The 24596-nt window shown below is 52.8% G+C and overlaps 2 protein-coding genes across 2 annotated transcripts in view; one reads left to right on the forward strand and one right to left on the reverse strand.

The window, feature by feature from the left end:
- Window positions 1–10624: 10624 nt before the first annotated feature.
- On the reverse strand, window positions 10625–17030 carry LOC145339336 (leucine-rich repeat and immunoglobulin-like domain-containing nogo receptor-interacting protein 2). The gene is made up of 2 exons (XM_080183761.1): window positions 16643–17030; window positions 10625–13295 (listed from the first exon to the last, which is right to left on the reverse strand). Exon 2 carries the CDS (start codon window positions 13293–13295, stop codon window positions 11469–11471), a length of 1827 nt encoding a protein of 608 aa, XP_080039887.1. The 5' UTR covers window positions 16643–17030; the 3' UTR covers window positions 10625–11468.
- Window positions 17031–19356: 2326 nt separating this feature from the next.
- The window catches only part of LOC145339337 (semaphorin-4B-like), a 55390-nt gene continuing 50150 nt past the window's right edge, over window positions 19357–24596 (forward strand). The window contains exon 1 of the mRNA XM_080183762.1: window positions 19357–19463. The gene's annotated coding sequence lies outside the window, so the exon portion shown is untranslated. The remainder of the gene's footprint in view (window positions 19464–24596) is intronic.

The raw sequence follows: 24596 nt of genomic DNA on the forward strand, positions 1-24596 counted from the left end.
CTGGCTTGGGTCACTGTCTGTGCAGAGTCTGCACGTTCTCCCCGTGTCTGCGTGGGTTTCCTCCGGGTGCTTCGGTTTCCTCCCACAGTCTGAAAGACATGCTGGTTAGGGTGCATTGGCCATGCTAAATTCTCCCTCTGTGTACCCGAACAGGAGTATGGCAACTAGGGGATTTTCACAGTAACTTCATTGCAGTGTTACTGTAAACCGACTTGTGACACTAATAAATTAAGTTACCCCCCCCCCAAGCCTGCCTTCCCTCACCTCCCCCTTCCCACCTCAGCCCCATCTCCCTCCTTCCTGACTCCCCCCATCTCCCTCCTTCCTGACTCCCCGCCCACATCTGTCCCCTTCCTGCCTCCCACCCACCTGTTCCCTTCCTGCCTCCCTCTCCCCACCTGCCTCCTTCTTGCCTTCCCCTGTTGCTCCCCATGCCTGCCTCCACTTGTTCACCCCGGTGCCTGTCTCCCCCATTCCCCTCCATGCCTGCCTCCTCTCCACTGTCCCCCTTCCTGCCCTCCCCCACTGTCCTGCCTCCTGCCTTCCCCCCGCCAACCTCCCCCTTTCTGGCCTCCCCGTCACTTCCCCCTTCCTGCCCACCTCCCCCTCTTCCTGTCTCCCCCCCCACCTCCCCCTCTTCCTGTCTCTCCCCCCAACCTCCCCCCATCTCTCCCTTCCTGCCTCCCCCTACCTCCCTCCCCCCCACCTCTCCACTTCCTGCCTCGCCCCCACCTCTCCCCGCCATGGCTGCTGCCACCCCATCTCCCCCCTACCTCTCATGCCTGCTCCCACCCCCCCCATGCCTGTCTCCTCCCCACCCCTCCCACATGCCTCTGCCTATCCCCGGTGTGTGCAGCATGTCCTCATTATCGGAAAGGGTTGTGTAATTTCTTGCTAGTGCAATATAAATAGAGACTCTGTGGGATAATTCACTCTCTCCTCTCAGCTGATTGATGGCGTGCCCCTGTTTCACTGACTTCACAGTGGAATTACTCTGCTGCATTAATTCTAATGAAGAGATTGAACAAGCTGCTGCCACTTTGCATTAAAAGCTTTCTTGGCAAACGCTTGTGTAGATCACCCATCGATTCCCGTCAGCTCCTGGAGATGGCTGCAGCCCTTTACCTTTCAGATCCCCATCATAGGCTCACGCTGTGTGTTCCAGAGAGGGATTCAGCACAAGTAGACCTCCCAGCCCTGCCCTTGTGCGCTGTCCATGGCTGTTAGGTGGCACAGTTTGATAGCACTGCTGCCCCACAGCGCCAGAGAACCGGGTTCAATTCCCGGCCTCGGGTTATTGTCTGCGTGGAGTCTGCATGTTCTCCCAGTGGGTTTTCTTCGGGTGCTCGGGTTTTTTCCCACACTCCAAAGATAGGGTAGGTGGATTGGCCATGCTAAATTGCCCCTGAGTGTCCAAAGCTGTATAGATTAGATGGATTGACAATGCTAAATTGCCCCTTAGTGTCCAGAGATGTGCGGGTTAGGTGGATTGGCCATGCTAAATTGCCCCATAGTGTCCAAAAATGGGTACATTAGGGGGATTGGCTGTGCTAAATTGCCCCTCGTTGTCCAGAGATGTGTAGGTTAGGTGGATTGGCCGTGCTAAATTGCCCCTTGGTGTCAGGATGATTAGCAGGGTAAACACATGGGGTTATGGGGATAGGGCCTGGGTGGGATTGTTGTCGGTGCGGGCTCAATGGGCCAACTGGCCTCCTTCTGCACCGTAGGGATTCTGATTATTCTAGGGAGCATGAACCATAATCTGGGTTGATTCCTGGGTGTGATTAACCTCCTGCACCACAATGTACGTGGATACTTAGACAGGAGACTGTTACCCCCCCCCGAGGGAGTCAATGCGACCACCATCCAGTGTGGTTCCGAGGCAGAGGTGCTGGACGGTGCCAAGGGCTCTGCCCCACGCTCGCTGGCATCTGCTGGAACAGTTTAGAAGCACAGTTAGCCCCCCACTCCCCTTTCCACCTTACCCTGATGAATGTTCAGCATCCGTGAGGCCTTCTGTGGGCGAATAGCCGTCACTTTCCTCCTTCTCCCACACCCCAACTGACTCATTCACTTCAGTGACTAAGGGGACTCTGGGACTGGGCACCTACCCTCAGAGACACTGGTTGGAGGTTGCCCCACAAGAAGACACTGCTCTCCGTCCGAACTGTGCAAAAATACTTTATTGAGGTTCATTTGCTCAAGAAGCTTTGTAGCAAATCCCGGAGCGGGACGGACGCCAGTCAAAGCCTTCGCAGCCCCCAGGTCGTGCACGATCCAAATCCAGCCCCCTCTAAGTCCGACACTGGTGAATGGGAGAACTTCCTTTCCGGGTCATCCCCAAGGGATTGAGGACCCTTGTCTCTGTGCGCTGGAGCCCAGCTGTTGTGCATGGGACAGTTCCATGGTTCAATCCCACTGCCTCACTCCCACCAATCACTCCTGGGAGGTAGTAAGGCATAGGAGCAGAATTAGGCCACTCGGCCAATCGAGTCTTGCACCACCATTCAATCATGCCTCATATTTTTCTTATGCCCCATTCTCCTGCCTTTTCCCCATAACCCCTGATCTCCTTATTAATCAAGAACCTATCTATCTCTGTCTTAAAGACACTCAGTGACCCGGCCTCCTCTGCGGCAAAGAGTTCCACAGATTCCCCTCTCTCTGGCTGAAGAAATTCCTCCTCATCTCTGTTTAAAAGGATCGTCCCTTTAGCCTGAGTTTGTGCCCTCTGGTTCTAGTTTTTCCTACTAGTGGAAACATCCTCTCCACGTCCACTCTATCCAGGGCCTCGCAGTATCCTGTAAGTTTCAATAAGATCCGCCCCCCCTCATCCTTCTAAACTCCAACGAGCCCTCAACCATTCCTTGCCCCCTGCCTGGGCGGTAATGGGATGTAGATTTAAAGACAACGCCTGCAATTGTCTGATTCCCACCTTCCCCATTGTGTTTGCAGCCGTTGACTGTGACCTCAGCATTGCTACGTAGTCCTGTTAGACCCTGTCCTGGGGACCTGAAGAATAGGACGCACATCCACCTTCTCTGAGATGGGTGAGAGGGAGGCAGTGGCTTAGTAGTACTGTCACTGGGCTAGGAATTCCAGATTCTTATTGTATTCAAATTTCACCATCTGCTATGGTGGGACTTCAACCTGGGAATCCCACCACAGCAGATGGTGAAATTTGAATACAATCTGGAAACCATTGTAGGTAAAAAGTATCTAGCTTATTAATGCCTCCTTTTAGGGAAGGAGGTCTGCCGTCCTTACCTGGTCTGGCCTACAAGTGACTCCAACCACCACCTGCCTCCCCCTCTCACACACACACACACACACACACACACACACACACACACACACACACACACACACACACACAGCAAACTGGTCAGCTGAGAGACCTAGATACTGTGGACGTGGAGAGGATGTTTCCAATGGTGGAAGAGACTAGAACTCGAGGGCACGACCTTAGAGTGAAGGGACATTCCTTTAAAACTGAGACGAGGATGAATTTCTTCAGTTTTAGAGTGGACACTCGAGGGCAATTTAGCACGGCCAATCCACCCTAACCTGCACATCTTTGGACACTAAGGGACAATTTAGCATGGCCAATCCACCGAACCTGCACATCTTTGGACAATAAGGGGCAATTTAGCATGGCCAATCTACCTAAGCTACACACCTTTGGACACCTAACCAGCATGTCTTTTGGACTGTGGGAGGAAACCCACGCAGACACGGGGAGAATGTGCAGACTCCGCCCAGTCAGTGACCCAAGTCCGGGAATCGAATCCTGGTCCCTGGCACTGTGAGGCAGCAGTGCTAACCCACTGTGCCAGCACGCTGCAGCCCTCGTTTTACTGTGCTTTAGCACAACACAACAGCACTTGAGAGTGGGGAAGCTCCCACTCAGTGTGTTCAATGTCATGGTGTGAGATCCAGTTTACCCTGTGTATCATAAGAGGGAGCTCCCTCGGTAACTGACAATGTAATCTTTGTCCTGTCACTGTGGGAGCAGCTGCACAACAACTCACTTAGCCTGAGAATTAAACCCTCAGCTCAAATCAATCCCCAAACTGTTCCATCCATCCCTCCCCATCATCTCCTGCTCCAAGTAAAAAAAAATTAAACCAGAGACACTATGTGACCAGGGCCCAGACTTCCCTAATTTTCAAAGAAAATCCTTACGTCAAATTCCCTCTACACGGTGGGGCACTGTTTTATATTCATTCCCGGGACCTGAGTCTCACTGGTTTTGCCAGCACTCTATGTACCCCTCCCTAATTGCCCCTCAAGAAAGTAGTCGGTGAGCTACAGCCTTGAATGCGCTGCAGTCCCCTGTGGGGTAGGTACACCCACAGCGCTGTTAGGGAGGGAGTTCTGGGATTGTTATTGGACATCAGTCAGTCCCCGTGTGTGGGGTAGGTAAACCCACAGTGCTGTTAGGGAGGGAGTTCTGGCATTGTTATCGGACGTCAGTCAGTCCCCGTGTGTGGGGTAGGTACACCCACAGCGCTGTTAGGGAGGGAGTTCCGGGATTGTTATTGGACATCAGTCAGTCCCCGTGTGTAGGGTAGGTACACCCACAGCGCTGTTAGGGAGGGAGTTCCGGGATTGTTATTGGACATCAGTCAGTCCCCGTGTGTAGGGTAGGTACACTCACAGAGCTATTAGGGAAGGAATTCCAGGATTTTGACCCCAGCAACAGGGACAGCGATATATTTCGGGATGGTGAGTGGTTAGCTCTGCTGCCTCACGGCACCAGGGACCCGGGTTCGATTCCCGGCTCAGGTCACTATCTGTGTGGGGTCTGCACTTCTCCCTGTGTCTGCGTGGATTTCTTCCAGGTGCTCTGGTTTCCTCCCACAGTCCACAGATGTGCAGGTTAGGTGGATTGGCCATGCTAAATTGCCCCTTAGTGTCCAAAGACGTGCAGGTTAGGTGGATTGGTGGGGTAAATACATGGAGTTGCGGGGATGGGCCTGGTCAAGTTTGTCTGTCGGAGACTCGATGGGCCAAATGGCCTCATCTGCACTGTAGGGTTTCTGTAATTCTAAATCAGGATGACAGGTGGCTCGGAGGGAGGAACTTGCAGGTAGTGGTATTTCCCATGTGTCCGCTGTCCCCCCCCGTCCTTCTAGATGGTAGAGGTGGTGTGTTTGGAAGGCGCTGTCGAAGGAGCCTTTGAGAGTGGCTTATCGTGAGAGAGTGAAGGGAATCCCTGATTCTGAACCCCTTGGTGTTTGATAGGGTTCTCGATGGTGGGACCCCTTCAGAAGGGATCGTAAAGGTGCCACTTGCCTTTGTAGAAAGAAGATTGTACGGTCGTATTTGAGAAGAGTCACTGATGGTCAGATTCTCCGCTTTTTAACAGGAAGGAAAAATGTTATAGCAACAAAGAGAGACTCTCTCTTCAGAGGAGATCTTAATGACGTGATGGGCTCCGCTGGCCTGACCTTGTATTTTGCAACAATTCGATAGCCAGCCCTACAACTGATGTGTAAAGCAAGTGAGAGGGCGGCAACAGGCGAGTCCTTTATGTTTTAACACAAGACGTTCTGGCCTCTGAGTGCCCGTAGGCGTACAGGATGTCACTTAATCTGAGAACACTGCAAATCCATGCAGCCAATTGAGAGACGATGTATCGAGTGCGGAGGTCAGGGAACGGGACCTAACTGGTCTGTGCCAGCTCCTAGCCGAGCCCCCCCGCCCGCCACCTTCCCCAGCTCCTTTTATCTGGCCCTGTTGCCCCAGGCGTGCTTGTTGGAGTGACTATAACAAAGATGAGGTCACGCAAGCCCCCTGGTGCCAGTTACTCTGTTGGCCCAATGTCAGGGGCATAGGATCATAGAAACCCCACAGTGCAGAAAGAGGCCATTCAGCCCATCGAGTTCACACCAACCACAATCCCACTGACCCTCTTATCCCTACATATTTACCCACCTATCCCCCTAACCTATGCATCTCAGGACACTAAGGGACAATTTAGCATGGCCAATCTACTTAACCCACACATCTAAGGACACTAAGGAGCAATTTAGCATGGCCAATCCACCTAACCCGCACATCTTTGGACACTAAGGGACAATTTAGCATGGCCAATCCACCTAACCCGCACATCTTTGGACACTAAGGAGCAATTTAGCATGGCCAATCCCCCTAACCTGCACATCTTTGGACACTAAGGGACAATTTAGCATGGCCAATCCACCTAACCCGCACATCTTTGGACACTAAGGAGCAATTTAGCATGGCCAATCCACCCTAACCTACACATCTTTGGACTGTGGGGGGAAACCGGAGCGCCCGAAGGAATCCCACGCAGACACGGGGAGAATATGCAGACTCCACAGAGACAGTGACCCAAGCCGGGAATCGAACACAGGTCCCTGGAGCTGTGAAGCAGCAGTGCTAACCCGCTGTGCTATCCTGCCGGCAGTTTTTTATTATCCACTCCTAGGACCTGTGCATTGCAGGCTGGGTTCACATTTATTGCCCCATCCCTAGTTGCCCCTTGGAGGGGCCGTTGAGAGTCAACCACATTGCTGTGTGGCTCTGGAGTCAGATGTAGGCCAGACTGGGGCAGTGGCGGATTAACTACCACCCGGACCCCTAGGCTGAGCTTTAGTAAGGCCCCCTGCCCTTGCCTCCTGCCCCACCCTTCATTGAATAGAACGATATAACGTCACTATTCAACGAAGGGTGGGGCAGGGGGCCAGGTCAGGGGCCTTACTAAAACTCAGCCTAGGGGTCTGGATAGTAGTTATATCATTGTACTATGTATAATGTACCACATGTATAGTATCATAAAATTTTATACAAATCAATTACAGCCCTTTTATTCATTTAGTTTTTGTTCTCTTTACATTTGTACTTAAAAAGCTTCCGTGTTTCTTCGTTTTTACCTATTTTTGGAAGAGTTTGGGTAAACTGGGGTTGTTCTTCCCGGAAAGACGGAGAATGAGGGGAGACCTAATAGAGGTGTATAAAATGATGAGGGGTACAGTGGGTGAACAGTGGGAAGCTTTTTCCCAGGTCGAGGTGACAAACACAGGTTCAAGGTGAGGGGGACGAGGTTTAACTCAGATACCAGAGGGACGTATTTTACACAGAAGATGGTGGGGGCCTGGAATGCACTCCCAAACAAGGGTGGTGGAGGCGGACACGCTGGGATCGTTTAAGACTTACCTGGATAGCCACATGAGCAGACTGGGAATGGAGGGATACAGAAGAATGGTCTAGTTGGGCCAATGAGCAGTGCAGGCTTGGAGGGCCGAAGGGCCTGTTTCCTGTGCTATATTGTTCTTTGTACAAATCAATTACAGCCCTTTTGTTCATTTAGTTTTTGTTTTCTTTACATAAAAAGCTTCCGCGTTTCTTCGTTTATACCTATTTATAGGTATTTGTTATATTAATTCACCCACGGTGTGTACTTATGAAAATTTATTCATCCTTAAAAGAGTTAAACCAATTTTTTGTTGCTCTCGGGCCCCTAGGCTTAAGCCTAACGGTTAATCCACTGGGGTAAGGATGGCAGATTTCCTTCCCTAAAGGGAACCTGATGGGTTTTTCCGACAATGGGTCATGAGTAGATTCTTAATTTTTAGATTGAATTCAAATTCCACCATCTGCCGTGGCGGGATTTGAACCTGGGTCCCCCAGAACATTAGCTGGAGTTTCTGGATTAATATTCTGGCGATAATACCCCTGGGCCACCACCTCCCCCATTACTAGTGAATGGGCAGTGTTGCCCAGGTCTCCACAAAGGGTTAGCAGAATTGCATTGAGCTTATTTTTAATGTACCCTCTTTCACCCTTTTGAGGGTATTCAGTTGGGGATGGGTGGTGGTGGGGGGGTGCGGGGAGAGGGGGGAGGGTAAATTCAGATCCCATTGGAACTCTCACTCCCCTGTCCCTTTATGCACTTCGAAGCTTATTAGTGTCACACGTGAGGCTTACATTAACACTGCAATGAAGTTGCTGTGAAAATCCCCCTAGCCGCCACACTCTTGTTCGGGTTACACTGAGGGAGAATTTTGCACGGCCAATGCCAATGCACCCTAACCAGCACGTCTTTCAGACTGTGGGAGGAAACCGGAGCACCCGGAGGAAACCCACGCAGACACGGGGAGAACATGCAGACTCCACACAGACAGTGACCCGAGCCGGGAATCGAACCCAGGTCCCTAGCACTGTGGGGCAGTAATGCTAACCCACTGTGCCACCACCACCTTCCTGAGAGGCAATTTAGGGATAGAGGAGGCATTGCATCTGCAGGGCAGGGTTTAATCATGGGAGGATAATGGATGAGTTTTGTGGGTTGGCAGTCGGTGGGTCAGTCAACGCACTGAACACCACCACCTTGAGAGTCATTACAGCGTGGACACAGGCCCTTCGGCCCAACTCGTTCATGCCGCCCATTTTTTTTAAAACCTCAAAGCCCGTATTTGGCCCATATCCCTCTATACCCATCTTACCCATGTAACTGTCTAAACACTTTTTAAAAGACAAAATTGTACCCGCGTCTACTACTGTCTCTGGCAGCTCATTCCAGACACTCACTACCCTCTGCGAGAAAAATTTGCCCCTCTGGACCCTTTTGTATCTTTCCCTCTCACCTTCATCCTCTTGGGATGAGCGATCATTGTATGGTTGAATTCTTGATGCAGATGGAGGATGAGAAAGTAGGGTCCCAAATGTGTGTCCTCTGTTTGAACAGAGGGGAGTACGATAGGATGAGAGAGGAATTGGCAAATGTAGATTGGGGGCGCAGATTGGTTGGTAGGACTGCTGAGCAACAGTGGAGGATTTTTAAGGAGATCTTTTTCGGTACTCAGCAGAAATATACTCCGATGGTAAAGAAGGACTGTAGGACAAGGGATAACCAGCCGTGGTTATCTAAGGAAATAAAGAAGAGTATTAAATTAAAAGCTGATGCGTTTAGAGTGGCTAAAAGTAGTGGGCAATTAGAAGATTGGGAAAAATTTAAAAATCAACAAAGAATGACTAAGAAGGTGATACAGGAAGGATAGACTATGAAGCTAAACTAGCATTAAATATAAAAAAAGGACAATAAAAGTTTTTACAAGTATATAAGGAAGAATGTTGGCCCCTTAGAGGATGGGAGGGGGGATTTAGTGGTGGGGGATGAGGAAATGGCTGAGGCTTTAAATAAGTTTTTTGCCTTGGTCTTCATGGAGGAGGATACGAATAGTTTGCCGGATCTTAAAGATAGAAGGGTGGTAAGCGTTGAGGGCCTGAATGCGATTACTGTCACTAGAGAGGTAGTGCTTGATAGACTAATGGGACTGAAGGTGGACAAGTCCCCAGGACCGGATGGAATGCATCCCAGGGTTCTGAAAGAAATGGCAGAGGTGATAGTGGATGCCTTAGTAATTATTTACCAAAATTCACTGGATTCCGGGGAAGTGCCGGAAGATTGGAAAACGGTTAATGTTACGCCGCTGTTTAAAAAAGGTAGCAGACAAAAGGCAGGGAATTATAGGTCGGTTAGTTTAACGTCTGTAATTGGAAAAATGCTAGAATCAGAGAAGAAATAGCGAGGCACTTAGAAAAGAATGGTTTGATCGAGCAGACGCAGCACGGATTCGTTAAGGGGAAGTCGTGTTTGACGAATTTATTGGATTTCTATGAGGATGTGACTAGTGCAGTAGACAGAGGGGAACCGGTGGATGTGGTGTTTTTAGCTTTCCAAAAGGCGTTTGATAAGGTGCCTCATAAAAGGTTGCTACAGAAGGTTAGGGTGCACGGAGTTGGGGGTAAGGTGTTAGCGTGGATAGAAGATTGGCTGTATAATAGGAAGCAGAGAGTTGGTATCAATGGGTGCTATTCTGATTGGCAGTTGGTGACTAGTGGAGTGCCGCAGGGATCGATGCTGGGGCCTCAGCTATTTACCATTTATATAGATGATCTGGAGGAGGGGGCTGAGTGTAGGGTGACGAAATTTGCTGATGACACGAAGATGAGTGGAAAAGCAAATTGCGTGGAGGGTGTGGAAAGTCTGCTGAGAGATCTAGATAGGCTGAGCAAGTGGGCGAGGACCTGGCAGATGGAGTATAACGTTGGCAAGTGTGAGGTTATCCACTTTGGCAGAAATAATAGTAGGAGGGATTATTATTTAAAAGGCGAAAAGCTGCAGCATGCTGCGGTGCAGAGGGACCTGGGGGTCCTTGTGCATGAGTCGCAAAAACCCAGTCTGCAGGTGCAGCAGGTGATCAAGAAGACGAATGGAATGTTGGCCTTTATAGCGAGGGGGATAGAATATAAAAGCAGGGAGGTCTTGCTGCAACTGTACAGGGCACTGGTGAGGCCGCAGCTGGAGTACTGTGTGCAGTTTTGGTCGCTGCACTTGCGCAAGGATACATTGGCCTTGGAGGGAGTGCAGGGGAGGTTCACTAGGCTGATACCGGAGATGAGGCGTTAGCTTATGAGGAGAGACTAAATATATTGGGTCTGTACTCGTTGGAGTTTAGAAGGATGAGGGGGGATCTTATAGAGATGTATAAGATAATGAAGGGGATGGATAGGGTAGAGGTAGAGAGATTCTTCCTGCTCAGAAAGGATAGCAGGACTAGAGGGCACAGCCTCAAGATAAGCGGGGGGGGGGGGGCCAGTTGAGGAGGAACTTCTTCACTCAAAGGGTGGTGAATCTCTGGAATTCTCTGCCCATTGAAGTGGTGGAGGCTACCTCGCTGAATATATTTAACTCACGGGTAGATAGGTTTTTGACAGACAAGGGAATTAAGGGTTATGGGGAGAGAGCGGGAAAGTGGAACTGATCCACTTCAGATCAGCCATGATCTTATTGAATGGCGGGGCAGGCTCGAAGGGCTAGATGGCCTATTCTTGCTCCTATTTCTTATGTTCTTATGTTCTTAAACCTATGCCCTCTAGTTTTAGACTCCCCTACCTTTGGGCAAAAGATATTGACTATCTAGCTGATCTGTGTCCCTTCATTATTTTCTAGACCTCTATAAGATCATCCCTCAGCCTCCTACGCTCCAGGTAAAAAAGTCCCAGTCTATCCAGCCTCTTCTTATAACACAAACCATCAAATCCCGCTAGCATCCTAGTAAATCTATGCCCCTCATTATTTTATAGACCTCTATAAGGTCACCCTTCAGCCTCCTACACTCCAGGGGCAAAGAAGCAAGGCCCACCCAGTGATGGAGGAATACTTTTGCTGGCGAGCAGGGGTGACAACCCTGGGGTGGTGTCGCACCCCCAACCCTCCCCCCAGCACTGCATCTTGCCCACAGTCTAAGTACGCTGAGACCAGCTGTGATGCCAACCTTGGGTAAGATTGGCCAATTCAGCATGGGTGGGGACATAGAATCTGAGATCTACCAACTTAAGCTGTACAATTGCCGCCCCCCACTCAATCTGACCTCGGGGTGGGTGAGGGGGGGAGCTCGTCCTGCAGTGATATCTTTCCCCCGACTCCACCCCCCTCAGAACAACATTTTTGTGGTGTATTTGATAGCCTCTGACTCGGCGTCCGTCCCACTGGACTGCAGCGTCTCGACGTCACTGGTGTGTTTGACTGGCCCTTTCACCCTGCTCCACGCCAGAAGCAGAGCGAAGCAAAGCCCCACCACGCCGAGGAAGGTCACCGAGCCCATGGTGGTGACCACCCACAGGACCCTTCCGCCCAGGGCTGTGCCCAGCGGCGCCGCCTCCAAGCTGTGACTGACCGGTGTGGGAGGGGAAGGGTCGAGGGTGGCGTTTGACACGAACCCTCGCACCTGGAGGAGGGCACTGGCGGTGTCCGCGCCTGCGGCGTTGCTGGCCGTGCACCGGTAGGTGCCGCCATCTCGCACCTGGGCGTACCAGATCTCCAGGGAGCCGTCACTGCCCACCCTGATCCTGCCCCGCTGCCCCCTGCTCAGGACCTGCTGCCAGGGCGTGGTCCACTGGACGGCGGGGGCTGGTTCCCCTTCGGCGCGGCACTGGAAGCTCACCGTCTCCCCCTCTGCCACCGTGGCGACCTGCGCCACCTCGCTCAGGATCCTGGCTGGGCGGCAGGTGAAGGAGCCGGGCGGGAGGACTTCCCCAAAGTCCTTGAATGCCATGCCCAGGGCAGAGGGGGGGCTGGCGCAAACTGGCTGGCGCTCCCCGAAACTCAGTTGCGGCCTGCCTGCCACCAGCCACAAGAGCCTGCAGTCGCAGGCCAGAGGGTTGTCGTCCAGTCGCAGCATGGCCAGACCCCCGCCAGGGTGGAAGGCCGACTCCTCCAGGGTCTGCAGCCGGTTCCCGGAGACGCTCAGAACCTCGAGGTGGCCCAGACCCCGAAAGGCGGAGGGTTGGATGGCAGAGAGGTGCCCGCCAACCAGGCGCAGCTCGCGGAGGCGGGCCAGCTGGCCCAGTAAGTCCCCCTGGATCTCTGTGATGGGGTTGTAGGACAGGTCCAAGGACTGGAGGTACACCATGTGGCTGAGCGCCGTGTAGGGGACGGAGCTGAGGTTGCAGCGGGTGATGGAGAGCGAGGTTAGGTTGAGGCCGTGTAGAGAGTCAGGAGTCAGTGTGCCGAGCCTCGGCCAGCTCTCGATCTCCAGCACCCGCAGCTTGTGCAGCCGCTGGAAAGAATTGTCCTGCAACACCGCTGCCTTTAGCCCCCGGAACCGCAACGCCGTCAGATTGCTGAGGACGGAGAGCGCGGCGGTGGGGAGGGTGCTGGAATTGGCCTTCCCCAGTGTGAGGCGCTGCAGGCCCCTCAGACCAATAAATGCCCGGGGCGCCACGTAGACCAAATCCTCGCCCAGCTCCAACTGGCGCAGGCTGGGCAGCTCGCCAGCGAAGGTCTCATCCAGCAGGACGGCCAGAGGGTTCCCGCCGACGTCCAGGGCGGTGAGGTTAGGCGCCGCACCCAGGACACCTGGCCAGATGGTCTTCAGCCGGTTGTTTGCCAGCCGCAGCATGCGCAGGCTGGACAGGCCGGCCAGCGCCCCGGGCTCTAGGTGGGAGATGAGGTTGGCGCTGAGGTCCAGCTCCTCTAGCTGTGAGAGTTCGCCGAGTTCACCCGGCCTGATGGAGGTGAGGAGGTTCTCGCCGAGGTCCAGCACTCGCGTCTCTGAGGGAACTCCTTCAGGAACAGCCGTCAGCCCCCTCCCGCGGCAGGCCACAGTTCCGTTTGACATCCAACACTCGCAGGACGAGGGACACCCCTGTGTACAGGCGGCCAAGAATACCAGGAGGAACGGTGGCACAAGACGCGGCCACGAGTAGGCCAGACCCTTGGTGCAAAGCTGGATATCTCTACAAGACGATATCTCTTCCATCTGAACAGAGGAGAACACAGAATGAGATAAAGGTTAAAGAAACTCCACTCCTCCCGCAAACCATCCTAGGGTTAGAGCTACGAAAACTATTGGGAAAGATTCTTAGGGAGAGGATTTACTCACGTTTGGAAACAAATGGACTTATTAGTGAGAGGCAGCATGGTTTTGTAAAGGGGAGGTCGTGCCTCACAAACTCGATCGAGTTTCTCAAGGAAGTGACAAAGGTGATTGGTGAGGGTAGCGCTGTGGATGTTGTCTACGTGGACTTCAGTGAGGCCTCTGACAAGGTGTAGAAGGTGAAGTCGCATCGGTGAGCTGGCAAGGTGGATACAAAACTGGCTCGGTCAAAAAGTCATGATGTAGAGATGCCGGCTTTGGACTGGGGTAAACACAGTAAGAAGTCTGACAGCACCAAATTTAAGTCCAACCAGTTTATTTGATAGTAAGCTCACAAGCTTTCGGGGTTTGCCCCTTCGTCAGCTGAATGGAGAGTTCTGACCTCAGACAGAGCATACAACAGCACAGACAGTTTACTGATTAGAATGCGAGGCTCTACAACTAACCTGCTATTCAAGTCTTAAAGATGCCGACAATGTGAGTGGAAAGAGTGTTATGCATAGGTTAAAGAGGTGTGTATTGTCTCCAGACAGGACAGTAAATGAGGTTTTGCAAACCCAGGCAAGTCATGGGGGTTACAGATAGTGTGACATGAACCCAGGATCCCGGTTGAGAGCCGTCCTCATGTGTGCGGAACTTGGCTGTCAGTCTCTGCTCAGTGACTCTGCGCTGTTGTGTGTCATGAAGGCCTCTGATCTTTTGGTAAGCGTTCTCCAAGGCGGCCTTTATAGAGGTCTATAAAATAATGACGGGCACAGATCAGCTCGATAGTATCTTTTCCCAAAGTTAGGGGAGTCTAAAACTAGAGGGCACAGGTGTAAGGTGAGAAGGGAGAGATACAGAAGTGTTCAGAGGGGCAATTTTTTTCACACAGAGGGTGGTGAGTGTCTGGAACGAGCTGCCACAGATGTCCAGTCAAATCTCTCACCCCTTGCCTCCCCTGTCCCTCCCTCCCCTTGCATCCTCTCCCCACCCCACCCTACTCCCCTCCCCTCCACTCCACTCCACTCCACTCCCATTCTCAATACTCCACTCCCCTCCTCCCGTACCCTTCAATCCCACCCCTTCCCCACCACTTCCCTTCCCCTCGCCTTCCCCTTCACCTGTCCTTCACCTCCCTTCTCCTCCCCTCCTCTCCTCCACCCCCCCTCCCCTGCCCTTCTCTCCCCTCCCCCTCTCTTCGCCTTGCCTCCCCTCCCCTTGTCTCGGCTCACCTATCCTTTCCTCCCCTCCCATTCCCTCCCCTCCCTTCGCCACGCCTTCCCTTGCCTCACCTCACCTCCTCTTGCCTTCCCTCCCTCCCTTCCCCTCTCCTTTCCCTCCCTCCCCCTCTCCTTTCCCTCCCTCCACCTTTGAATCTGCCAGTAGCCGCCGCCCCACCCCCTGCGTGGAGTAGACTGTGACCCGCGTCAGTGAGGTAGGTGCTGGGTGGATGGACATCCTGAGGAGAAAGTTGCGAAGGGAGGAGGGCAGGAGCTACTGGTTAGGCTGTGGGGTGGGGGCGAGGGAGGCAGACCAATTGGATGTCTGTTTCAAAGAGCTGGCCTAGCTCCAATGGGCTGAATGGCCTCCGCCTGTTCCCTCCCAATTCTGTTGCCTGGAGGGGAAGGTGCTGAACTGGCCATAGATGTTGGGGAGAAGTGAGGGTTAATCCCCGAACATATCTGCTCGGACTGCTTACCTGGGGATGGCGAGAGTCTACTTCCTCCCCCACCCCTCACTCCCTGCACCACCCTCCACCACGCTCCCTCCCAGTGGGAAAGCTGGCACAGTCATAGAGTCACAGAGGTTTACAGCATGGAAACAGGCTCTTCGGCTCAATTTGTCCATGCCGCCCATTTTTTTTTTAACCCCTAAGCTAATCCCAATTGCCCACATTTGGCCCATATCCCTGTATACCCATCGTACCTGTGTAACTGTCTAAATGCTTTTTAAAAGACAAAATTGTACCTGCCTCTACTACTGCCTCTGGCAGCTCGTTCCAGACACTCACCACCCTGTGTGTGAAAAAATTGCCCCTCTGGACACTTTTGTATCTCTCCCCTCTCACCTTAAACCTATGCCCTCTAGTTTTAGACTCCCCTACCTTTGGGAAAAGATATTGACTATCTATCTGTGCCCCTCATTATTTTGTAGACCTCTATAAGATCACCTCTCAGCCTCCTACACTCCGGAGAAAAAGGTCCTAGTATATCCAGCCTTCCCTTATAACTTAAACTATCAAGTCCCGGTAGCATCCTAGTAAATCTTTTCTGAACTCTTTCTAGTTTAATAATATCCTTTCTACAATAGGATGACCAGAACTGTACACAGTATTCCAAGTATGGCCTTACCAATGTCTTGTACAACTTCAACAAGACGTCCCAACTCCTATATTCAATGTTCTGACCGATGAAACCAAGCATGCTGAATGCCTTCTTTACCACTCTGTCCACCTGTGACTCCACTTTCAAGGAGCTATGAACATGTACCCCTAGATCTCTTTGTTCTGTAACTTTCCCCAGTGCCCTACCATTAACTGAGTAAGTCCTGCCCTGGTTCAGTCTACCAAAATGTATCACCTCGCATTTGATTAAATTAAACTCCATCTGCCATTCGTCAGCCCACTGGCCCAATTGATCAAGATCCCATTGCAATGTTAAAAGTGACCCCGCATTTTCCACTTTATCCGGTAGCTCATTCCACACTCCCACCACTCTCTGTGTGAAGAAGCCCCCCTCCAATATTCCCTTTAAACTTTTCCCCCTTAACCCATGTCCTCTAGTTTTTTTCTCCCCTCACCTCAATGGAAAAAGCCTGCTTGCATTCACTCTATCTATACCCATCAAAATCTTATACACCTCTATCAAATCTCCCCTCATTCTTCTTCGCTCCACAGAATAAAGTCCTAACCGATTCAACCTTTCTCAGTTTCTCAAGTCCTGGCAACATCCTTGTAACCTTTCTCTGCACTCTTTCAACCTTATTAATATCCTTCTTGTAATTAGGTGACCAAAACTGCACAACCTACCATGCGGTACTTTGTCAAAGGTCTTGCTGAAGTCCATGTAGACAACATCAACTGCATTGCCCTCATCTACCTTCTTGGTTACCCCTTCAAAAAACTTAATCAAATTTGTGAGACATGATTTTCCACTCATAAAGCCATGCTGACTGTTCCTAATCAGTGCTTGCGTCTCTAAATGCCTGTAGATCCTGTCTCTCAAAATACCTTCCAACAATTTACATACCACAGATGTGAGGCCCACTGGCCTGTAGTTCCCAGGCTTTTTTCTCGCAGCCCAGTCGCAGCCAAACAGCTTCCCGTCAATCCACGAACCTTCTTGCCAAGAACCCGTAATGATTCACAGGCTGCCTGCTCCCTGGGGTCCCAGTCCCAACTTTCCCTCTGTTTGGGATTGGAAATCTCGCTCGGGAATCTCCCGCTTGTGGGGTGCTGTGGGGGGGAGGAGGGGTAACAACCTGACAGGGCTTAATTTGAGACAGCCCCTCTGCTCCTGAGAATAAAGTGCGTGTCGGGGCGGTGGAACAGTTGCCGGAGTGTGTCAGGGCAATCTGACACTGTCTGGGAGAGAGTGCAGAGGAGAGAGAGAGAGAAACTGACCGTCACGTACAAGAAAGAATCCCAGCGAAGAAAGCGGGAGAGAGAGAAGGAGGAAGAGAGGGAGAGAGAGAGGAGGAAGGAGAGAGAGGAGGAAGGAGAGAGGGGGAGAGAGAGAGGAGGAAGGAGAGAGGGGGAGAGAGAGAGAAGGAAGGAGAGAGGGGGAGAGAGAGAGAAGGAGAGAGGGAGAGAGAGAGAGAGAGAGAAGGAAGGAGAGAGAGAGAGAAGGAAGGGGAGAGAGAGAGAGAAACTGACCGTCACGTACAAGAAAGAATCTCAGCGAAGAAAGCGGGAGAGAGAGAAGGAGAGAGAAGGAAGGAGAGGGAAAGAGAGAAGGAAGGAGAGGGAAAGAGAGAAGGAAGGAGAGGGAGAGAGAGAAGGAAGGAGAGGGAGAGAGAGAAGGAAGGAGAGAGGGAGAGAGAGAAGGAAGGAGAGAGAGAGAGAGAGAAGGAAGGAGAGAGAGAGAGAGAAGGAAGGAGAGAGAGAGAGAGAAGGAAGGAGAGAGAGAGAGAGAAGGAAGGAGAGAGAGAGAGAGAAGGAAGGGGAGAGAGAGAGAGAAGGAAGGGGAGAGAGAGAGAGAGAGAGAAGGAAGGGGAGAGAGAGAGAAGGAAGGAGAGAGAGAGAGAAGGAAGGGGAGAGAGAGAAGGGGAGAGGGAGAGAGAGAGGAAGGGGAGAGAGAGAAGGGGAGAGGGAGAGAGAGAAGGAAGGGGAGAGGGAGGGAGGGAGAGAGAGAAGGAAGGAGAGAGAGAGGGAGGGAGAGAGAGAAGGAAGGAGAGGGAGAGAGAGAAGGAAGGAGAGGGAGAGAGAGAAGGAAGGAGAGAGAGAGAGAGAAGGAAGGGGAGAGAGAGAGAGAAGGAAGGAGAGAGAGAGAGAAGGAAGGGGAGAGAGAGAAGGGGAGAGGGAGAGAGAGAAGGAAGGGGAGAGGGAGGGAGAGAGAGAAGGAAGGAGAGAGGGAGGGAGAGAGAGAAGGAAGGAGAGGGAGGGAGAGAGAGAAGGAAGGAGAGAGGGAGGGAGAGAGAGAAGGAAGGAGAGAGGGAGGGAGAGAGAGAAGGAAGGAGAGGGAGGGAGAGAGAAGAAGGAAGGAGAGAGGGAGGGAGAGAGAGAAGGAAGGAGAGAGGGAGGAGAGAGAGAAGGAAGGAGAGAGGGAGGGAGAGAGAGAAGGAAGGAGAGAGGGAGGGAGAGAGAGAAGGAAGGAGAGAGGGAGGGAGAGAGAGAGGAGGAAAGAGAGGAGGAAGGAGAGAGACGGGGAAAGAGAGGAGGAAGGAGAGAGACGGAGAAAGAGAGGAGGAAGGAGAGAGACGGAGAAAGAGAGGAGGAAGGAGAGAGACGGAGAAACAGTATACAATAAGAGTGTAATCAGGCACTTTCCAGAAGGCACCCTTGAGTCGCTAACCAATCTAACAGGGATTTCCTAACATTAACTCTGTGTTCAGTAATACCCATCCACCAGGGGCCAGTCCCTTGCTGCCTCTACACTCTGTGTGGGTCGGAGAGCATGTGGATGTGACAGTGTGTGGACAGAACGCGGACAGCTGGATCCGTTTATACTCTGGCATCTTAAACCCGCTTGAGAAACAGCACGGGGTGTCTGCTGTCCTCAGAAGCTCACTCAGCCTCTACCCCTCGGAGATCATTGAGACACCCTCAAAAATAGCTGCTCCCAGTGCACTCTGTCCATGCCCCCCCTAACCCTGTATCCCTCAATCAGGTCACCACTCAATCTCCTCTGCTCCAACAAAAACAGGTTGGGTGGATTGGCCATGCTAAATTGTCCCTTAGTGTCCAGAGATGTGCAGATTAGGTGGATTGGCCATGCTAAATTGCCCCTCAGTGTCAGGGTGATTAACAGAGTAAATTACATGGGGTTATCGTGGTAGGGTGGGTGCAGGCTCGATGGGCTGAATGGCCTCCTTCCGCAACCGTAGGGATTTTGTGAGATGAATGCCCAGTGAATGCAGTCAGCCACCTCGGGAACTGTTAATCCCCACCCCCCTCCAAACGCAGGTCGGTGTGGGGCGCAAGTGAGCTCGGTTGGACGTCCATAGGAGTGACAGTGGTGCAGCGCTCCCTCAGTCGTGCCACAAGTCCCTGGAGTAGGTGTCAGGTCACAACCCTGGCCTTCTGAATCCCAAGCAAGGGCACCGCTCTTGCACAAAGCCTTGCCCGCCATTGCGGGATCCCCCACCCAGCACCCGCATCCCCAAATCCAGCCGTCCTTCCATTGCGGGAGGTTAAAGGCGCCAGGACTAATTCCCTCCAAGCAGGTTACAGCAGCGTGTGAAAGTAAATCCCTAATCCTCTTTGTGATGCAGAGACCGGCTTGCTTTGGCTTTGCACCTTGCTGTGCAGGCCTTTCTGCTGCCCGGACTCCTCTCTCTCTCCCCATCGGACGGTGCACTCCAAGGCACACGCTGGTGGGGGGGAGGGTTTACAAGCCAGGGGGTACCCAGGTGAGCTGTGTTAAGCGGCCGCGATAGAGCTACTTCTCTCCTTGCTTGCTCTCTTTAGCTTGTTTGCTCCAGCTGTGAAACAGAGGCCTGGTGTCCCAGGCTTTGCAACCTGCCCTCGTGAGAATCTCCTCCCCGGGGCACAAAATTGGCATGACTACGGTGGTGGGGGGGTGGGGAGACAGGAACTAATCGGACAGAGTCGCGTAAGAGGTGCTCTCCCCTCTTTACCCTTACTGTTAGTTCCCAAAATCAGGATTTTATGGATTTTTTTTGTACAGCACGGAAGCAGGCCCTTCGGCCCAACTTGCCCATGCCGACCCAGTTTCCCAGCCCCATTTGCCTGTGTGCGGCCCGTATCCCTCTAAACCTTTCCCATCCGTGTACCCGTCCAGACGTCACAGAATCCTACAGGAGGCAGTCCAGCCCACTGAGTCTGCACCGACCACAATCCCACCCAGGCCCCATCCCCACAACCACATGCATTTACCCTCGCTCGTTCCCTGATACTAAGGGGCAGTTTGGCACAGTCAAACCACCTAGCTTGCACATCTTTGGGACTGCGGGAGGAAACTGGAGCACCCGGAGGAAACCCACGCAGACACAGGAGGAGAATGGGCAGTCCACCTAACCAGCATTTCTTTGGACACTAAGGGACAATTTAGCATGGCCAATCCACCCTAACCACACATCTTTGGACACTAAGGGACAATTTTGCATGGCCAATCCACCTAACCTACACATCTTTAGACACTAAGGGACAATTTCACATGGCCAAGCCACCTAACCCACACATCTTTGGACACTAAGGGACAATTTAGCATGGCCAATCCACCTAACCTACACATCTTTGGACACTAAGGGACAATTTAGCATGGCCAATCCACCCTAACCCACACATCTTTAGACACTAAGGGGCAATTTAGCATGGCCAATCCACCCTAACCCACACATCTTTGGACACTAAGGGCACAACTTTTCATGGCCAATCCACCTAACCTGCACATCTTTAGACTATGGGAGGGAACCGGAGCACCTGGAGGAAACCCACGCAGACACGGGGAGAACGTCCAGATTCCACACAAACAGTGACCCAAGCCGGGAATCGAACCCGGGTCCCTGGCGCTGTGAGGCTGTAGTGCTGACCCCACTGTGCCCACCGGGCGCAGAAGCGATCGATCGCAATTAAGTGTTGCCATTGTACCCCTGCCTCCCGCAGGCGACAAAGAGAGAAAACGCTGGAAAATCTCCAGCAGGTCTGGCAGCACCTGGAAGCAGAGAAAAGGGCTGACGTTTGGACATCTGGACTCGAAACGTCAGCCCTTTTCTCTGCTTCCAGGTGCTGCCAGACCTGCTGGAGATTTTCCAGCGTTTTCCCTTTGAGCTTCCGATTCCAGCATTCACAGCTTTTACACAGACTCGGGGCTTTGTGTGAACCAGAACATGTTTAATCAAAGTCCCTGATGTTTGAGGGTTAAACTAGTGTGCAGTGATAGGTTAGCCCGAATTAAACCCTTCCCACCAGTCAACCACCACTTCCCACGAGCACATTATTAAACAAAAATGAAACCACGACTTATTAAGAAAAAACCTCTGTTGAAGTAAACCGCAGACAAAACCCTAGGTTTCTACCCAAAGCCTGGCTCGGTTCAAACCCAACACCCCAGAGCATTTGACTGCTTCCCTCAAATTATCCCTAACGCCGCAGCCCCAGCGTCCCTAGGGGCTGGATGATGATTCTTCGCAGTCTTGGGCCTTCTGGGGCGGAGATGGGGTTACCTGTTCCAGACCTCCTCCTCGACCCCTTGCGGCCTTTCTATCACAAAGCTCCCGGGAAACGTTGGAGGGCCTCTCCCAAAGTCATTGCCGACTCGTCAGGGCTTTTTATTTTTAAAATCTCGTTAGTCTGATTCCCTGCCTCGGTCCAGACAGACCCGCTCGTCGCCAAGGCTGCCTCCGCCACTGAAATAGTGTCGTAGAGGTTGACAGCGTGGAAACAGGCCCTTCGGCCCAACTTGTCCGTGCCGCCCCCTTTTGTTTTTAACCCCTAAGCTAATCCCATTTGCCTTGAGTTTGCCCTCTGCACCCATCTTACCCCTGTAACTGTCTAAACGCTTTTTAAAAGCTGGGGGGCGGCACGGCAGGTTAGCACTGCTGCCTCTCAGCTCCAGGGACCTGGGTTCAATCCCCAGCTCGGGTCAGTGTTTGCACATTCTCCCCATGTCTGAGTGGGTTTCCCCCAGGTGCTTCGGTTTCCTCCTACATTTCAAAGATGTGCAGGTTAGGTGGATTGGCCATGATTAATTGCCCCTTAGTGTCCAAAGATGTGCAGGATAGGGGGATTGGCCATGCTAAATTGTCCCTTAGTGCCAAAGATGTGGAGGTCAGGTACATTGGCCATGCTAAATTACCCCTTAGTGTCAGGGGATTATCAGGGTAAACTTGTAGGGTGACAGGAATAAGGCCTGGGTTGGATTGTGGTTGATGCAGACTCGATGGGCTGAATGGCCTCCTCCTGCACTGTAGGGTTTCTATGATTCTATTCCCTGCCTATTTGTGTGTTGATCGAGGTGTCTCTTAAACATTGCTGTTGTACCTGCTTCTACCACCAACTCTGGCAGCACATTCCAGGCACTCCCGGTGCCTGGTGGGCAGTGTCACGGTGCCCGATGGGCAGTGCCAGGCTGCCGGGCTGGCACTGACCAAGGGGCACCCCTCCCTGCTAGCAAGACTTCCATATGGTAATCAGTCCCGTGGATATTTCCAGTGTGAAGCTGATTACATTGAAAAGAAGGGGCTCGGGGACTCACAATGGGCCGGATACCAGTCCCGAAGCCTGCTAAAGGCCCCCTGCTGTTTTCTCCCACTCGCTATGTTGGCGGGGAGAATCCCGATCGTGGTTTTTGGTACGTATTTTGCTCTTTAACCTATCGACGGCTGCTGTTTGTTTTAACCCATTCCTAGGAACTGAGTGTCGCCACATCTAGGTTGGACCAACATTCATTGCCTGTCCTGATATTGCCCTTGAGAAGGTAGTGCCAAAAGCCAAGGTCTCCTTTGAACCGCTACAGCCTGCCGGCGCAGAGAAACCTCCTTTAATAGATTTGATTTATTATTGTCACATGTATTGGGATACAGTGAAAAGTATTGTTTCTTGTGCGCTATACAGACAAAGCATACTATTCATAGAGTACATAGGGAGAAGGAAAGGAGAGGGTGCACAACGTAACGGTACAGTCACAGCTATGGTGTACAGAAAGATTTGATTTATTATTGTCACATGTATTGGGATACATTGAAAAGTATTGTTTCTTGCGCACTGTACAGACAAAGCATACCGTTCATAGAATACATAGACTTGATTTATTATTGTCACATGTATTGGGATACAGTGAAAAGTATTGTTTCTTGCGCACTGTACAGACAAAGCATACTGTTCATAGAGAAGGAAAGGAGAGGGTGCAGAATGTAGTGTTACAGTCACAGCGAGGGTGTAGAGAAAGATCAGCTTAATGTGAGGTAAGTCCATTCAAAAGTCTGACAGCAGCAGGGAAGAAGCTGTTCTTGAGTCGGTCGGTACGGGACCTCAGACTTTTGTATCTTTTCCCGGCGGAAGAAGGTGGAAGAGAGAATGTCCGGGGTGGCGGGGGGTGCAGTCCTTGATGATGCCGGCTGCTTTTCCCCGAGGCAGCAGGAAGTGTAGACAGAGTCAATGGATGGGAGGCTGGTTTGTGTGATGGGATTGGGCTACATTCACGAGCCTTTTGTAGTTCCTTGCGGTCTTGGGCAGAGCAGGAGCTGTGATACATCCAGTGAGGATGCTTTCTATGGGAAGGGGAGAGTGGGGGTAGGGGAACTAGACATGCCGTGATGGAGTGCTTGGGCCTGTGAGCTGGCCACAGCGGCGGGGAGTGGGGTGGCAGGGCCGGGGGGGGTGCCATCGTTCTATGGTTGGCAGCACTGAGCAGGGTCCATCACCTGTCTGCCTTCTCTGAAATATGTGTGTTAGGGGAACATCGATTCCTGACAGAAGAAGGCCGTTGTCATAGCAATCCCACTGGAGTGCGGCAGGGAGATGGGAAAGCCCAGTGTCAGGAATCAGCTTTGGAGCTGCAGAAGGCAGGAGTCATTTAATGAGAATGTTCCCACTGCTTCAGCGTGGCTTTTTCAGGAGGCTACACAGACAGATTGAGTTACCCAGAGGAATCATGCGCTGGGAGGGGTGTGTTACAGCAAACCAGGAGCAGATGACATGCAACACTAACTGTCCCAGCCTGGGAGGTGTGTGGCCCAGACAGGAGGTGGACAATGCAGAGACCCAATAGGCCATGGCTCAGTAAGATGGCTCGTCTGTCTCTCTCGTGGCAATCCACAAGCTCATGGGGACAAGCCCCACACCAGCGACCTGTGCCGAGGGAGCGCCGCCCCGTGGGAGGGTCGGTGCCGAGGGAGCGTGGCACCGTGGGAGGGTCGGTGCCGAGGGAGCGCGGCACCGTGGGAGGGTCGGTGCCGAGGGAGCGCGGCACCGTGGGAGGGTCGGTGCCGAGGGAGCGCGGCACCGTGGGAGGGTCGGTGCCGAGGGAGCGCGGCACCGTGGGAGGGTCGGTGCCGAGGGAGCGCCGCACCGTGGTAGGGTCGGTGCCGAGGGAGCGCCGCACCGTGGGAGGGTCGGTGCCGAGGAGCGCCGCACCGTGGGAGGGTCGGTGCCGAGGGAGCGCCGCACCGTGGGAGGGTCGGTGCCGAGGGAGCGCGGCGCCGTGGGAGGGTCGGTGCCGAGGGAGCGCGGCGCCGTGGGGAGGGTCGGTGCCGAGGGAGCGCGGCGCCGTGGGAGGGTCGGTGCCGAGGGAGCGCGGCGCCGTGGGAGGGTCGGTGCCGAGGAAGCGCGGCGCCGTGGGAGGGTCGGTGCCGAGGGAGCGCGGCGCCGTGGGAGGGTCGGTGCCGAGGAGGCGCCGCGCCGTGGGAGGGTCGGTGCCGAGGGAGCGCCGCGCCGTGGGAGGGTCGGTGCCAAGGGAGCATCTCAACCAGCATTACTAGAAGCATGGCCTACTGAATATTATTGAGCTGTTGTGGGATCTTGCTGTGCACTATTTGCTCTTGCATTATGGTTGTGAGCACACTTCAGAAAGGACCTTTTTG

This window comes from Carcharhinus amblyrhynchos, unplaced genomic scaffold, assembly GCF_965287045.1.
Source record: "Carcharhinus amblyrhynchos unplaced genomic scaffold, sCarAmb.v2.hapA scaffold_408, whole genome shotgun sequence".
Lineage (NCBI taxonomy): Eukaryota > Metazoa > Chordata > Chondrichthyes > Carcharhiniformes > Carcharhinidae > Carcharhinus > Carcharhinus amblyrhynchos.

What these genes read in the sequence shown, in the direction of transcription:
- LOC145339336 (XM_080183761.1), bottom strand. Translation starts at nt 13,295, where the DNA reads ATGGAAGAGATATCGTCTTGTAGAGATATCCAGCTTTGCACCAAGGGT.